The sequence below is a fragment of the Drosophila albomicans genome, chromosome X, assembly GCF_009650485.2.
Source record: "Drosophila albomicans strain 15112-1751.03 chromosome X, ASM965048v2, whole genome shotgun sequence".
NCBI classification, from domain to species: domain Eukaryota; kingdom Metazoa; phylum Arthropoda; class Insecta; order Diptera; family Drosophilidae; genus Drosophila; species Drosophila albomicans.
The window spans coordinates 24,648,133-24,663,467 of record NC_047627.2 but is presented as its reverse complement, the minus strand read 5'-3'; the positions used below and the strand labels follow the sequence as shown (position 1 = coordinate 24,663,467).

The 15,335-nt window shown below is 34.6% G+C and overlaps 1 protein-coding gene across 1 annotated transcript; it reads left to right on the top strand.

Moving 5' to 3' along the window:
- Nucleotides 1-12,009: 12,009 nt before the first annotated feature.
- On the top strand, nt 12,010-14,940 carry LOC117577673 (protein PFC0760c-like). Its single transcript, XM_052004577.1, has 5 exons — nt 12,010-12,681; nt 12,802-13,132; nt 13,215-13,323; nt 13,488-14,166; nt 14,344-14,940. Exons 1-5 carry the CDS (start codon nt 12,010-12,012, stop codon nt 14,938-14,940), a joined length of 2,388 nt encoding a protein of 795 aa, XP_051860537.1.
- The last annotated feature ends 395 nt before the right edge of the window (nt 14,941-15,335 follow it).

The window sequence follows — 15,335 nt, the reverse complement described above, 5'->3', positions numbered from 1 at the left end:
GTCGTGTAGTCTAGTGTGTGTGTGTGTGTGGCACACAACATCGCCAGGCTCGACTGCTGTTTATTTATTTAAGCAATTGCCGCTGTCAACACACAGGACACTCTGATGGGCTCAATGATTGGGAAAAAGTGCCAAGTGGCGTCTGGCAAACGACTGCTCGACTAGCAAATACCCTAGAAGAGATGGGAATGATGTCATTTTATAAATTCATTTTTCATATTCTTCATATTCTAACTGAGCCTGCAGTAAATGTATGTCACAGGCAGAAGGAGACATCTCTGACCCTTTAAAGGGTCATGATCAGCGTTAACAGACGAGATGTTATAGCTGTGTCTGTCTGTCTGTCCGTCTGTCCGTATGAACACCTAGATCTCTGAGACTATAAGACATAGAGCTATAATGCGATAATAGTTTTGTATGGGAAAAGCGCTGACAATCTAGTATATTTTACGCTTTACGGTATATTTCTAATATAGTATATATAATATACCATGTATATATTGTATATATAATATACCAACTACAGCCTTTAATATATCCAGTCGTAGTTACCTTGGCTAAAAATCTGGTATATTTTGCGTTTGATGGTATATTTTCAATGCCGTGCAATATACCAAATACAACAATATTAGGTAGTCATTGATTTGGTAGACAAGTAGGTATATTTTTAATATACATACATATTATAATATACCAAGTATAGCCTTTGATATATTTTGGCAATTTCAGTATATTAATTTTGTATAATTTAAGAATAATACTTCACTGTAATAAATTAACATAACTAGAAGTAGGAATAATACCTACTATTATCCTTTAGCGACCCGGATTTTTGATGAGTCAACTCTTTACACACCATTAAAGAGATACAATTGAAAATAACAAAATTATACCAAAGAAAATAAATAATACCGAGAAAGTGTTGCTTTTTCTGTATCTACGTTAGAGTTGTTGTGTTCGCCTTTTGAAAAGCCTTTTGAACAACCTTCAACTGTCTTAAACACAGGGTATGTATATGTGTATTAAAATAAAGACATAATATAGAAAGTCTTTTGCAAACACATTTTATCCTTAGGAAAAAGTTAATTTTTGCCTGAAAATATATAAAAATAAGAACAAACTGTTTACACTATAATTTCTAACCAACAACATTGAAAAGTGATTGTTAATATTATCATTGCATATCAAAAATATATTAAAGACCAATTCTAAAACGGATCAAATTCAGAGAAGCAGCTAATGAGAGGAGTTCGTACTGACGAGTTGATCATACCCGTTTTGGCATTTGTTTGGCAGCCAAGGTATCAACATTGATATAAATTCACTAGCAAACTGATGACTTGCGAGGGCAACGGAGAAGAACAAGAAGAAGAGAACGGGGTGGGGAGGAGGCAGAATACACGGAACTGCAAATGGAAATCGAAATCGCAATCGAAATGGAAATGGAAGTAGAACTGGCTGTGGAAAAGTGGAAAAGCAGAGGAAGTGGAAATGGTAACAACGAACGTCAACATCTTAGCAGCTCTCGATGGCGGCGACGTCTGCCTTTTGCAATTGGGACAATTTTATTTTTTGTTTATCTTTATCTTTGTCTGTGTCTGTGTCTGTTGCTCTCGATCTCGCTCCCTCTGCAACTCATTTGGCTCATTTACATTTCCTATTTCCCATTTATACTCCTTCCCCTATCTCCTCCTTCCTCCTTCCGCCTTCCCTTCCCATTGCCCCACTCTCCAACTCAAACTCACTTTCCCATTTTACCATTTCGCAAGTAAATGTTGTGCAAAGCAATAAAAATAAAAGTAAATGTCCTGGCGACAGGCGCACAATCCGCGGCGGCTTTGTCGCCTCTGTCTCTGCACCTCCCTTCTTCCCCGCCCCTCACTCTCTCTCACACCTTCTCTGGCTGTCTATGAAAAACTGGCAACCGCTCGAATGCCCTACAATATGTTTAATGTTGTTTTCAATGGCATTCATACAAAATGCTGACTCACCGCGAATACCCTGCAACTTAGTCAACAGATTTCAGAAAGATTGTATCTCAAAGATACTTCATACTTAATGAATGGCTGTAAATATAAGTTTTTCCCAAAAGTATGCAACTTTTTTGGAAATATTATAGTTAATAGTGTAAAGTAAGTTAATATAGTAAAGAGTATTAAAATAATAAAATATTTCGAAATGAAAATAAAAGAGTAATAATAAAAGTGGACAACTTACTGTTGCTTTTTATATCATATAAAGTATATATTTTCTTGATCAGCGTCAACAGTCGAGACGATCTAGCCATGTCCGTCTGTCTGTCTGTCCGTCTGTCCACATGAAACAATGTATCTCATAGACTATAAGAGATAGAGCTATAATTTTTTTTGACAGCATTTGTTATGTTTGCACGCAGATCAAGTTTCTTTCAAATTTATGCCACGCCCACTTCCGCCCCCGCAAATCGACAAAAATCGAATAACAAGCTTAATTTTAAAGCTAGATTCGCAAATGTTGTTATATACAATAATAAGTATAGTAGTTGTGATTCCTGAAATTCGGATCAGATATTAAAGAAATACTTTTGTATGGGCAAAAACGCGTACTTACTAGGAGTCTTAGTTGCTTTGGCTAACAATCTGGTATATTGTGCTGTCTATGGTATATTTTGAATGCATCACATTTCAAGTCTATTTCCCATTCAGCTTACAGAGTAACTCGCAGTCTGTCGCCCTGTCAATATCTCATTTTATCTGTTGCTCAGTCGCATGAAAAATATAGTAAGCTTGTAGCATAAAAATAGCAACGCTTCATTTGCATAGAAAACGAGTTCAATGAACTAGGCACAGTGCGAAACAGGCGAAAGGTCTTTCAACTCGACTCAACTCAACTCAACTCGTCTATTTATGGATGTTTCGGATATACGTGTGCATAACTTTTATGGCCAGCAGTTTTGTGAGCGCGCAGTTTCGATTTCGCATATTATTTGTGGCACTGAGGTAGAAAAAGGATGAGACAGCTTACATAACATATGTTAGAGAGCGAAAGTATAAAGCACTTCAAAGTAGGTTAAGCCAGGTGTTGTTTTTTTGAAGGAAATAACTTTGACTTTGAAATGAAAGTCAGCCATTATATTTATGATGCACAAGTGAAGAATAAAAAGTTTACATAACTTTGTGGATTACATACAAAATAAATGGTGAAGAAAATCAAAAAATAAAAATTGAATAAAGTATGAAGTATTCTTTTACTTTACATCTCAATTTGGTATCCATTAATTATGATACTATTATATAATTGTGTTTTAATAATTATTGAAATTATTACAATCTATTAATATTTATGATTCCTAACTTTCGTATTAGTTACATGCTAAGTTGTCACGGGATAATTCATTCAATTTGTGTGCAATTAAGACTACAATCGAGTGTGCTCGACTTCGAGATACCAGTTACTTATTCTGAATAAAAGGAAAACTACTAATTTACTACTAACTACTAACTAACTACTAATTTAATAAATAGACTAACAAAATTTGCCACAAATATACTAAAATATGCCAAAATCTATCTTTGGTATACTGATATAGTATATTACTACATTCAGAATATGCCAGTATCATATACTAAGACCTATACAAAAGTATTTCTTTAATAACTTTAACTTCCATCTGATCATAATCAAATTCCGGAATCATAAATACTTTAGTTGTCATTGTAAGAAAAACAAAATTTTTAATGTCATTGCAATCTGTTATTATTTAAAATTCAAGGAATACCTAATTTCGTTGTGAAGAAATTAAAAATAATATGTAGTGAATAAAGTATTATACTATTTTTTATTGTATTATTAGAATTTTTAATATTTAATTTCTTTTGTTGATTTAGACATTATTACTTTAAATATTTCTGAATTTGAATGAAGAAAAAACATAGAAAGTTTGATTAATATCCGGCTAGATTTTTACAGGATATACAATATTAGGTTGGTTGATTAAGTTGATGTCTGCGAAGAACAACCAAACGATGCCACGCCTTCATCAGAGGGAGTGCATAAATAAGTGCGCGCTTTTAAAGGCTGCCAAAAAGTATGCAACAAGATTTGTGAGCCTGCCATTTACGCGCTCGAACTTTTGTACGAGGCAGCAACCGAAGTGGGAAAAGCGAAGCCAAAAGGCAAATGAAATCAACAAACAACAAAGTTCCAGACGAAGCGGCCAAAACTTGCCACAACTACTTAGCGTCAGTGGCAGGCAAGAGAGCAGCTTCAGCTTCAGTCTCAGTTGCAGCATCTGGTCAAAGGCCGTCTTCCCTTTCCTTCTTCTTTCCCTCACACACACACATAGACACAACCACGCACGCTGGCAAATGTGATAAATGAATGGGGCAGGCCACAGGCCTTAGCTTGGCCTTGGACAAGTGGCAAGCGGCATGTGGCATGTGGCAGCAGAGGCCAAGCGAGGGCGACAACTGAATTAAATGGAATGGCGCAAAGCGTAAACTAAAATGGCCGCACGCCATTTTCTTTTTAAATATAAACAACAAACAATAAATATAAAAAAAAAAAACGAAAAACGAAAACGAAGTAAAATAAAAGCACGGCCAAATGTTTGGGCTGTAAAAATTGTTTACGACCACTAAAGAAAAACCGCGAAACAGCGACAACAACAACAACGAAGTCGAGGAGTGTTGTTTGTCGACCGGAAGCATGCGGTTTGTGCAACAGACGCGTCGCCATATTGTGAATGTTTATGCGGCATCGCTCTGACAATTTCATCTGCCAAACAAGAAGAAGAAAGAAAACAACAGAATAACTCAAGTAACAAAGCTACAATCGAGTGTGCTCAACTGTAAATATACCAAGTAATATACTGAAAACATATACCGAAGGGTATAAATATAAAATAGCTCATTTAATAATATTAAAATAACAGCAAATTCAATTTTTAAAAATATACCACATATACTGGAAAATACCAAAATATACCGAATGGTAGATTTGGTATATACAGAAAAGCTCAAGTAAGAAAGCTACAATCGAGTGTGCGCAACTGTGAGGTACTCGCTCGCCAAATTTCAATAAAACTATACTAAAATTACTGAGAAAAATACTGGTATATACCAAAGGGTAAAAATATAAAATAACGTCAACCCACTAAATAATATGAAATAAAATAACAGAAAATTCAATGAATAAGAATATAGCACATTAATATACTGAAAAAATACTAATATATATAATATTATAAAATATGCCGAATATTTGGTATATACAGAAAATCTCAAGTAAGAAAGATACAATAGCGAATGCTCAACTGCGGGGTACTCGCAAGCCAATTTCAATAAAACTATTATAAAAATTTAACATATGAATATACTTAAAAAATACTAAAATACGCCGAAGGCTATAAACAAAAAATAACATCGACTCACTAAACAATTATTTTAAAATAACAGAAAATTCGATGAATAAATATATACCAAATTAATATACTGAAAAAATTAAATAACTTAACTTAATACCGAAGGGTATAAATATTAAATAACATCGACTTCCTACATAATATAATATAAAATATCAGAAAATTCAAGGAATGCTAAATTAATATACTGAAAAAATACTGAAATATACTGAATGATATATACATTATTTCGTTCCAAATATACCATATTATACAGCAATAATACTTAAATATAGCGAAGGGTATATTTGATATATATCGATGTAGTATCCCATTCAAAATATACCATAGAGTGCAAATACAAAATTAAAATTACTACAAAAATATTTAAATATACCGAAGGGTATATTCGGTATATCGATATAATACCACTCAAAATAGTACCATAGAGTACAAAATATACCATATAATAATACTCTTCTACCCTATGGGTATCGAATATAAAAAGACAGAGATCAAAAAAAAAAAGAAAAAGAATAGACTTTCTCTTAAAGTTAAACAGTGTCCAGTTGCTTAGCGAGTGACAGGCGCGCTAAAAACAATCAAATTAATTGCGAAACTAAATAAATTTCAGCCAGTCGAAAGCAACACCTCATAAAAAGCACTTTGTGGGTGCCATATAATACCATATTATTAGTTTTACTACTGCCCCAAACATTTAGCAACACATTAAGCAATTTAATGTGCACAATAAACCAGAGTTGACGAAGTCCACAGAGTTGGTTAGCTAATTCTTCAGAGAAATGATTTAAGCTAACGATTCATTTCAAATGTAGAATAACATTCTATTAAATTAATGTTTATCTTTTGAGTTTAAAGAGTTTTGCGAGCCTAACAAAATAATGATAACAATTTAATTTTATATTAAAGAGAAACAGATATGAAAACTAACATATAAATTTTGCTAATAAAAAATAAGTTAATAATTTAATACTACAGAATTAATAATAATCGTTATCAAGTTATATAGAAGAATAAAGAAAATAATAATAAAAATCATAAGGAAACCAAAATTTTTCTATTTATTTATTTTGATTTGATCATACTAAATTTAGTATTCAAAAGAAGGGAAGTAATCAATTTAAAATAAAATAAATGTATTATAATAAAATAGCTTTGAATAAAAAAAGAATACAATAATTTTTCATATTTATTTCATCTAATTAAATTTAGTATGCGTAACAAAAATTGCCTAAATTATGCTCAAAATTGTATCCTTTTATGTTGATCTATTTAATCATTATAAATGCAGCATTTAAAACCTAATTTAATCAACTTTGACTCTGAATTTTTTCTTCATATTCGTACTTATTAAAGTACTTTAAACTTAATTTAATGAAGTTCAACTCTAAATTTTATTGCCTTATTCTTATTTATTTTATAAAACAGAAATAAGTACTCAAAACTGAACTCAAATCTTGTTTGCTTCTCAAATGTTAATCTAATAACAATTAAAAGTTTAATATATAACACTAGATAAAATAAATAAGTACGAAATATTAAAAGAGAACACACAATTTGTACAAAATATGTATTTCTCACACTCATGCTCAAGCGGTTGTGACCTCAAACCAGATTTAACCTCAAACTCAGCAAGCCGAAAGCTTGATAGCTTTGCTTAACATAACCTCAACACACACACATAACCTCAACAAGAGTAGCAGCAGCAGCAGTAGCAAGTTTAGTGCTGTTAAACATAACCTCAACCACATACTGATGTTACCTGCACTTCATTTTAGCCTTAACAATAATTTTACAGGCATATTTTGAGACAAGAATCCGTTTTCAGCTCTCAGCTCTGAGCGCTGAGCTTTTGGTTAGTTGCCGGGGTGCAACTGGAGCGCCATCCATTTAAACTAGTAGCTAGAAGGTAGAAAGGGACCTCAATTGCTGGCCACTTACAGTTAGTTGCCTGGGTTGCCCCGCAGCCTAATCCGAGCGCATCCAGCAGCCGGAACAGCTGCTCTGTTGCAAATTGCATGCAAAGAAAGCGCAAAAAAAAGTAAGAAGCTACAGTTAAGTGTGCTCGACTGTGAGATACCCGCTACCTATTTGGAATAAAAGCAAAGTATTGTAGTATTGTATTGTACTAAAAATATTTAAAATTGTATATTTGGTATATCGGTTTAGTACCAGATTCAAAATATACCATAGACGGCACAAGATACCAGATTGTCAGGCAAAGCAACTAAGACCCCTAGTAAGTAGGCGGTTTTGCCCACACAAAAGTATTTCATTAATAACAACGACAATTTTTATCTGATCGCAATCAAATTTTCAGGAATCATAACTACTATAGATATTATTGTATGTACAAAAAATTAAGGCTCTATCTCTTATAATATCTGAAATCTAGGTGTTCATATGGACAGACACACAGACAGACGGACAGATGGACATGGCTAGATCGTCTTGGCTGTTGACGCTGATCAACAATATGTATACTTTATAGGGTTATACATTTCCTGCCGGCACAAAACTATAATGCCCTTCTACCCTATGGATATCGGGTATAAAAAGAGAGAAGGTGTATTTTGTCTTCCCGAAAATTATGCAATGCTCCAGCTTTAAAGTAGATTACACGAAATTTTGCGCGCCAGCACAAAAGCCCACGACGGGCATTAATCACGGAAGCGACGGCTTTCGACCGTGCTTGGACTCAACCTAGAGAGAGAGAATGATAGAGAGAGAGAAAGAGAGAGAGAGAGCAAACCCAAAACCCATCCTCATTGTATTCCTAAATAGTGTCTGCTAGCTAGAGGCAAAGGGGAAGCGAGCTAATAAATTGCCAACGTGCTGGAATTCAGGCACAAGTAGAAGCCCAAGCATAAGAAAAGAATAAAACCCTTTGGGTTTCCCTTCAGATTTCTTCTTCGTTTCTCCATCGATTCCTCTCCCCCTCGCAGCATATTGCATTTTTGCCGCCAAACAAATGTACATAATTTTTCAATTGTTCTTTCGCTTTTGCCATCACGTAATCTTACCAATCTATGCTGCCAATAATTGCCCAGTCGTATTTTATGCCGCTCAATCGATTAATTCAACAAATCCCCTCCCAATAAAAATGTATATACATACATAACATATATGAATTAAGTTTTAGGAATTGAAAAAGTAAGTAGAGAAGCTGCATTGCGTTCGACTGTCAAATAACCTCTAACCTCAATAAAAGCAATATAATGCGTCATCATTTAAATATACCAAATGAATATACAAAAAATACTAAAATATACACAATGAATGTACCCAAATATACTTATTCCAAATAAAGATACCAAAAATATTTTTAAATATACTGAAATACATAAAAGTTTTGTAAATTATTTAATCATTTAAATATACCAAATGAATATACCGCAAAATTACTAAAATATACCGAAAGGTGTATAAATATTTAACATTTACTGAATAAAATCAATCATATCAGTATACCTAATGAAATACAAAAAAAAATATGGAAAAGAAAAATAAATAATTGGAATATATGTGCTTTTAAAAATAACAAAAATAATTATGTAATATATACATATATACACTGAAATTCTCTGAATAAATAATTTAAATATACCAAATGAAAATACAGAAAATGTACTGAAATGTACATATATAAATAATATATACTATACTATATACTATACTACATATATAACTAATATATAAATAATATATACTAGTATACTAGTATATACTAAAGAAACTAATCGCTAAAATATATTATTCATTTTGTATATACCGAAAAAAAACTGAAATATACCGAAATACATATTTGGTATATTGGTGTAACAAGTGCTGTCAAAAAAAACCAAATATAGCTCTATCTCTTATAGTCTCTAAGGATGTCTTAGATATCCTAACAAATAGATATGGAACTTCCTTCTGTTTAGTTTAAACTATTCCTGCCATCCCAGAGTTATAATACCCTTCTACCATATGGGTAGAGGGTGTAATTAAGCTAGATTTTTCTTTGACAATGAATTAAACTTATAAACTCAAGTGGTATCCATTTTTAAGGAGTTTTCTAAAGTAAACTTAAAATATTTAAATTCTATATTACGACTTTATTCTCTTTTTACTAAGTGCAGCATTTCCGAAATTCATTTCGGTATATGTAAGTATTTTTTTGGTATATTCATTTGGAATACATAAGCTTTAAAGCTTTATAATGCAGCTTGGTGATGATTCTGTTGTTGACACCTTAAATTTGATCAGTTGAAATCGTTTAGCAAAAACAAAAAAAAATAAAGAAATTTTACATATTTCTAACATATTTGAAATTACAAAAAAAGATTCCTTTTTATTATCAGATCAAATTGGAAATTATGAGTTTAAGTTCATTTTTTTTTTGTAGTAATTCTATTAATAAATAAAATAATGAGTTTAATTTCGATTAATTTACAAGTGTTAAAAGTTTCTTTTTTATTTACAGAAGAAATTGTAAATTTAAATAAAGTTGAACTTTAATTTAATTTACAACTGTAATTATTTCGATTTTAAGCTTGTTTTTTAATACTGTCAGTCGAAGTTGACCAAATATTTTTGTACTTTTGACTCAAGGAGATGGCGGCAAATAAAATAAATCACGTTCGATGATTTTCGTTTTGCCTTTTGCTTTACACTTTCCTTTTTTCTTGGTTATCTTTTTTGTGTCTCTTTTTTGGTGCCTCTTTGGCAGCATTTCATTTCAATTTCGTTTGCGTTTTCGGTTGTCGGTTGGCCTGCGGTGAAATGATTTCATTTTGTGTGCAGGGCCATAACTGTTATTGGCATGACGAGTTGACAACCCTGGCAGCCATACTTATGCGTTCCATCAGTCTATCTCTCTCTTTTCCTTCCTCCCTTTTTCTGTCTCTCTCTTTCATACTTGTTGCTGTTGATTTGATTTTATTGCCTGGCTCTGTCAAGCGAAAATATTTAATGCCAATATTGCAGTTTGCAGCATATGTGAGTGTGTGTGTGTGTGTGTGTGTGAGGCAAGCTTATTAGCCAGGGCTCTGCCTGGAGGCATGTTGCAACACAGTGTTGCAACTGTGTGCAAGAGCGTGCCACATTCACCACTCCGCTCTCAAGCTTAGCTAAACGTTGTCATAGGCACTTAGCTGGAGCCCAGGCTCAGGTTCAGTAGCATGTGGCATGCGGCATGTGGCATGTGGCAAAGAAATTGCCAATCGCACACAGTCAACAGACATTCTCAAGCACCCAGGCTAACAAAATTGCTTTTGCGGTTGCCTCCTCATTCCTCAACTTCTCCCACTCCACACGAATTCTTTCTCATTTCCAGCTGGTCCACTTCAAAAAATGCCGCCGCAGGTCAACTTCAACTTCAACCTCAACCTCAACTTCAAGTTTCATGCCCTTACAACATTACCAAATTACATGCAGCCATTTAGGCAATACAACTAATTTGTGTTAAAATTCCATTAACACCAAAGACTGTCGATGGGCACAACAGGAAATCAATCAGAACGCGACAACGATTTCAATCACCACACAAAACTGATTGCTGACAGCGCACAGTGGCTAAATTTGAATTATTCAACAGTAAAATTGCATATTTGAATACATTTCCAACTTAATTTCATGTTTAGTTTGCCATGATTTCATCATTTTGAATATTTATTTCATTTAATTCATTCAATTAATTTCATTTTAATATTCACTTAAAAAAGCCAATTATTGAAAATCCAATTTAATTGAAGGCAGTTTTTGTTTTATTGCTTATAGTTATTTTAAATTCTTTATAAATATTTATAAAAATGTTCTTCTATTTAAGTAATTCATGTAGTGTTCAAAATTCAATTCAATTGAAAGCCCTTTGTTTTTTTATTTATTTCTTTTAAATGTTTAAAATATTATTTATAATTATTTTAATTTCTTTCTTAAAATATATTTTAGTTATTAAATTTTATGTAAAAGCTATTCACTTTATATATTAAGCTATTCATTGAAAATCCAATTTAATTGAAGGCACTTTTTATTTTATTGCTTTTAGTTATTTTAAATTCTTTATGAATATTTCTGAAAATATATTTGTAAATAAAAGCTATTCATTTTATGTATAAAGTTATTTATTAAAAATTCTCTTATATACAAAACATATTTAAAATAATAATAACATATACGTATACACTTAACCAATTTAGTATTCAAATTAAGTGAAAATCACTATGCGCAGCCAACTTAACAAGGCAGATGGCAAAAAGGCGCTGCCAACTTAGTGTGGTTCATAGTTTTTAGGCGCAGCCAACTTAATGTGGTGCTTAGTAGTTAGGCGCATCCAACTTAATGCTCAGCATACTAAAGCAAAACTTAAGTTGGCGTTGCAAGCTAACTTTACAAAATGTTGTTCTACACATTGTGAGTAGAGAAATAAAAGCTGCAATAATCAGACAATTAGAAGAGAAGGCACACGAACAAATCTGCAACCAATTTTAGCAACCACAAAAAAAGATTGATGAAGAGCTGGCAATTGGAAATTGGCAATTTCATGTGGCCGCAGGCGTGCTTTATTAATTGAGCGGAAGTCGAGGTATTTAGCAAACACTAATTTGAGGGGGCGAAATTCGCTAATCATGGCAGAAGAGCAGCAGCAACAACAAGTTGAAGATGTGCTTCAGACAGCGAGAAGCAAGTTTAGTATTCAAATCACATCGGCGACAACAATGCACATTGAGATTGCACGCGAGCAATGCAAATCGAGTAGCTGCAACATTTCCACATTGCTGCTGCACAACGGGCGACAATATGCCAGCAATTTTGTGGTGAAACGTAAATGGATTGCATCCATGCAACAACAACTGATGAAGTGGTCGTTGTCGTTGCCACATCAGCTGCCGAAGGAACCATCGGCCAAGGATACACGGCAATTGTTTTGCGACAACTGCAATCAATCATTCAATAAAGCTTTGCAGCTTTGCTTCGACATTGAGCGTAGCATTAAGTTTAGTTGCCAATCGCTGGTCACGATCATCGAATGCTTCAATCACTCGCCAAATGGTCGCTCACGGCTGCTGACTAACGGCAGCAACTACAACAATAGCAATGGTAGCAACATTGGAGATAGCAGTAATGAGAGCAACATGAACATTATTGACAACAGCAATGAGATCAGCAACAGCATCAGCGATGGAAAGAGTAATGACAGCAACAACAACGGCAACGACAACATTGCATACTGCAGTGATAACAGCAACGTAGATAGCAACATCAATGAAAAGAGCAACTGGAATAATAACAACAACAGCGTCAGAGATGGAAATAGCAACATCAGAAGCAACAACATTGGATACAGCAGTGATAACAGCAACAACAATGACAAAAGCAACAACTTAAGCATCAGCAATGGCAACAGCAATTTCAATAAGAACAGTCACAACATTAACAATGGAAATATCAACAACATCAACAACATCAGCAACAATGCCGACAGCAGTGATAACAGCAACAGCAACATCAATGACAAAAGCAACATTGACAGCTACAGCATAAGCAATGACAACAATGAAAATATCAATGAAAATATCAACCACATCACCAACATCAGCAACAACAACATTGGAGACTGCAGTGATAACAGCAACAGCAAAATCATTAACACAAGCAACATCAATGTTAACAGCAACATCAATGAGAAGAGCAACAACATTAGCATTAGCAATGGAAATAGCAACGACATCAACAACATTGGAGACTGCTGTGATAACAGCAACATCATTGCTAATAGCAACAACATCAACATCAGCAATGAAAATAGCAACAGCATAAACAATGAAAACAGCAACATCAATAGGAACAGTAACAACATCAGGTATGGAAAGAGCAACCACATTAAAAACATTGGAGACTGCAGTTCTAACAGCAACATCATTGAGGAAAGCAACATTTATGTTAACAGCAACATCAATGAGGACAGCATCAACATGAGCAATAGAAATAGCAATGATGGCAGCCCGAACAACAATGTTCATTTCAAATGCAACAGCAACATCGATGAAGGCAGCAACAACGGCAGTGATAACAGCAACAGCAACATCAATACTAACCACAACAGTAATGATAACAGCAACATCAATGTTAACAGCAACATCATAAGCAATGACAGCAACCCGATCAACAATGTGAATTTGAAATGCAACAGGAACTGCAATGTCAGCAGCAACATTGATGAGAGCAACGACACCGACGGCAACTCCGAGAGCGACAGCAACAGCGACAGGGAATGCGTGATCAACAACAGCGATAAGGATCTTAATTTGAATGCACGCTTTGTGAATTTGGTTGATTACGTGCAACTTGCGGAGAGCGAAGCAGCAGCAACAGTTGCAGCAACAGCATTGCTGAACGTTGACTTTCAATATGCGCGACAAATGTGGCCAATGATGATGGGCAGCGAAAGTGTCGACACTGATGAAGATAAAGATGGATTTGTTAATGGTGATGAAGATGTTGATAATGAAGATGTTGATGATAAAGATGTTGATGATAAAGGAGCTTATGATAAAGATGCAGATAATAAAGATGATGAAGATGTTGATGATCTTCATCATGTTCATGTTGATAATGTTGAAGACGTTGATGATAAAGATGTTAATGTTAAAGATGTTAATGATGATGAAGATGAAGAAGAAGATGTTAATTATGATGAAGATAATAAAGATGAAGGCTTTAATGATGATGTTGGCGACACTGCTGAAGATGTTGCTGATGATGTTGGCGACAGTGCTGAAGATGTTGAAGAGGAGACTGAACAAGCAACCGAGAAAGAGAACAACAACGACAACGACAATCACAACGATGACGACAACGACGACGACAACCACAACGATGAAGAGACCGAAGAGGAGGAGCAAGATGATGAACGAACCCTGAGCTGGGACAGAGATTTAATCGATGTTGCGTCCGTGCAGCATCAAGTGCGTGATCTAAACGAGTTGAGTGTTCGATTGGTGCAAACGAACAGCACGAATTCGCTGCCGGTTGTTTGCAATGTTGACTTGGGCTCGTACAATTCAATAGATAACATCGACGATCAGTGGTCGGAGTTGGGCTGCAAGAAAGCTGGCATCGATGAATGGCTGCAGAGCGAAGATCGTTCCTTCGAAACGAACTTGAGTCGTCCACTGCGTCGCCTGATTGGCGAACTTCCAGCACAGACAGCGCTCGAAGAGCGTCTCACTTGGTTGATCGACGAAGAAGCTAACTATGTTGCTCCTGCTGTTGTTGAGGATGAGCGATCGTCGCGTTGGCGTTTGTATCAGGATTTGTGTTCGCCTGATGTTCGGCTTTTAATACGTCAGAGCATCAATGAGCTGGCATACTTGCAACAGAATTTGAATCGCATCGATGTGCAGCAAGAACTTAGATACGAGAATGAGGAATCGGATGAGGAGGAAGCCAGCAGCAGTTGCAACTATGAACCGGAGTTGGAGTTGGAAATTGTGCCGCTTGCCTCGTATGTAAAGCAAACAGCTGAGCTAATTGCCCAGATTAAGGCAACACTTTAAGCTCAACAACGAATTCGGTTTGAATATTATTCAAATAAAATGCGATACCCGGAAAGAATTGATGCCCGCATAACTTTTATTGCAATTGCTGCTTGGCCACAAATTTGTGCTGCACCTTTGGCTTTACCTTCGCAAATCTCTAGCTCTGGCCATGACGAATGTCTTTTTTATTCAATTTTATTCCTCTTCTCCTTCTTCCTTCTCAAATTTTCTTTGTTCTCGCTTTGTGCTTGCTGAATTTGCCTTACGAGTCGCTCAACTTTCTTATCAAGCATGCCACAAATTGTATTCAAAATTTTACAACGAAAACTTTGGCGGTTCCTGAGTTATGTTTAGGTTATATCTAGGTTATAGCTTATGTTCTCTAGCATATTTTAGAAGAGTTTAAAGAAACT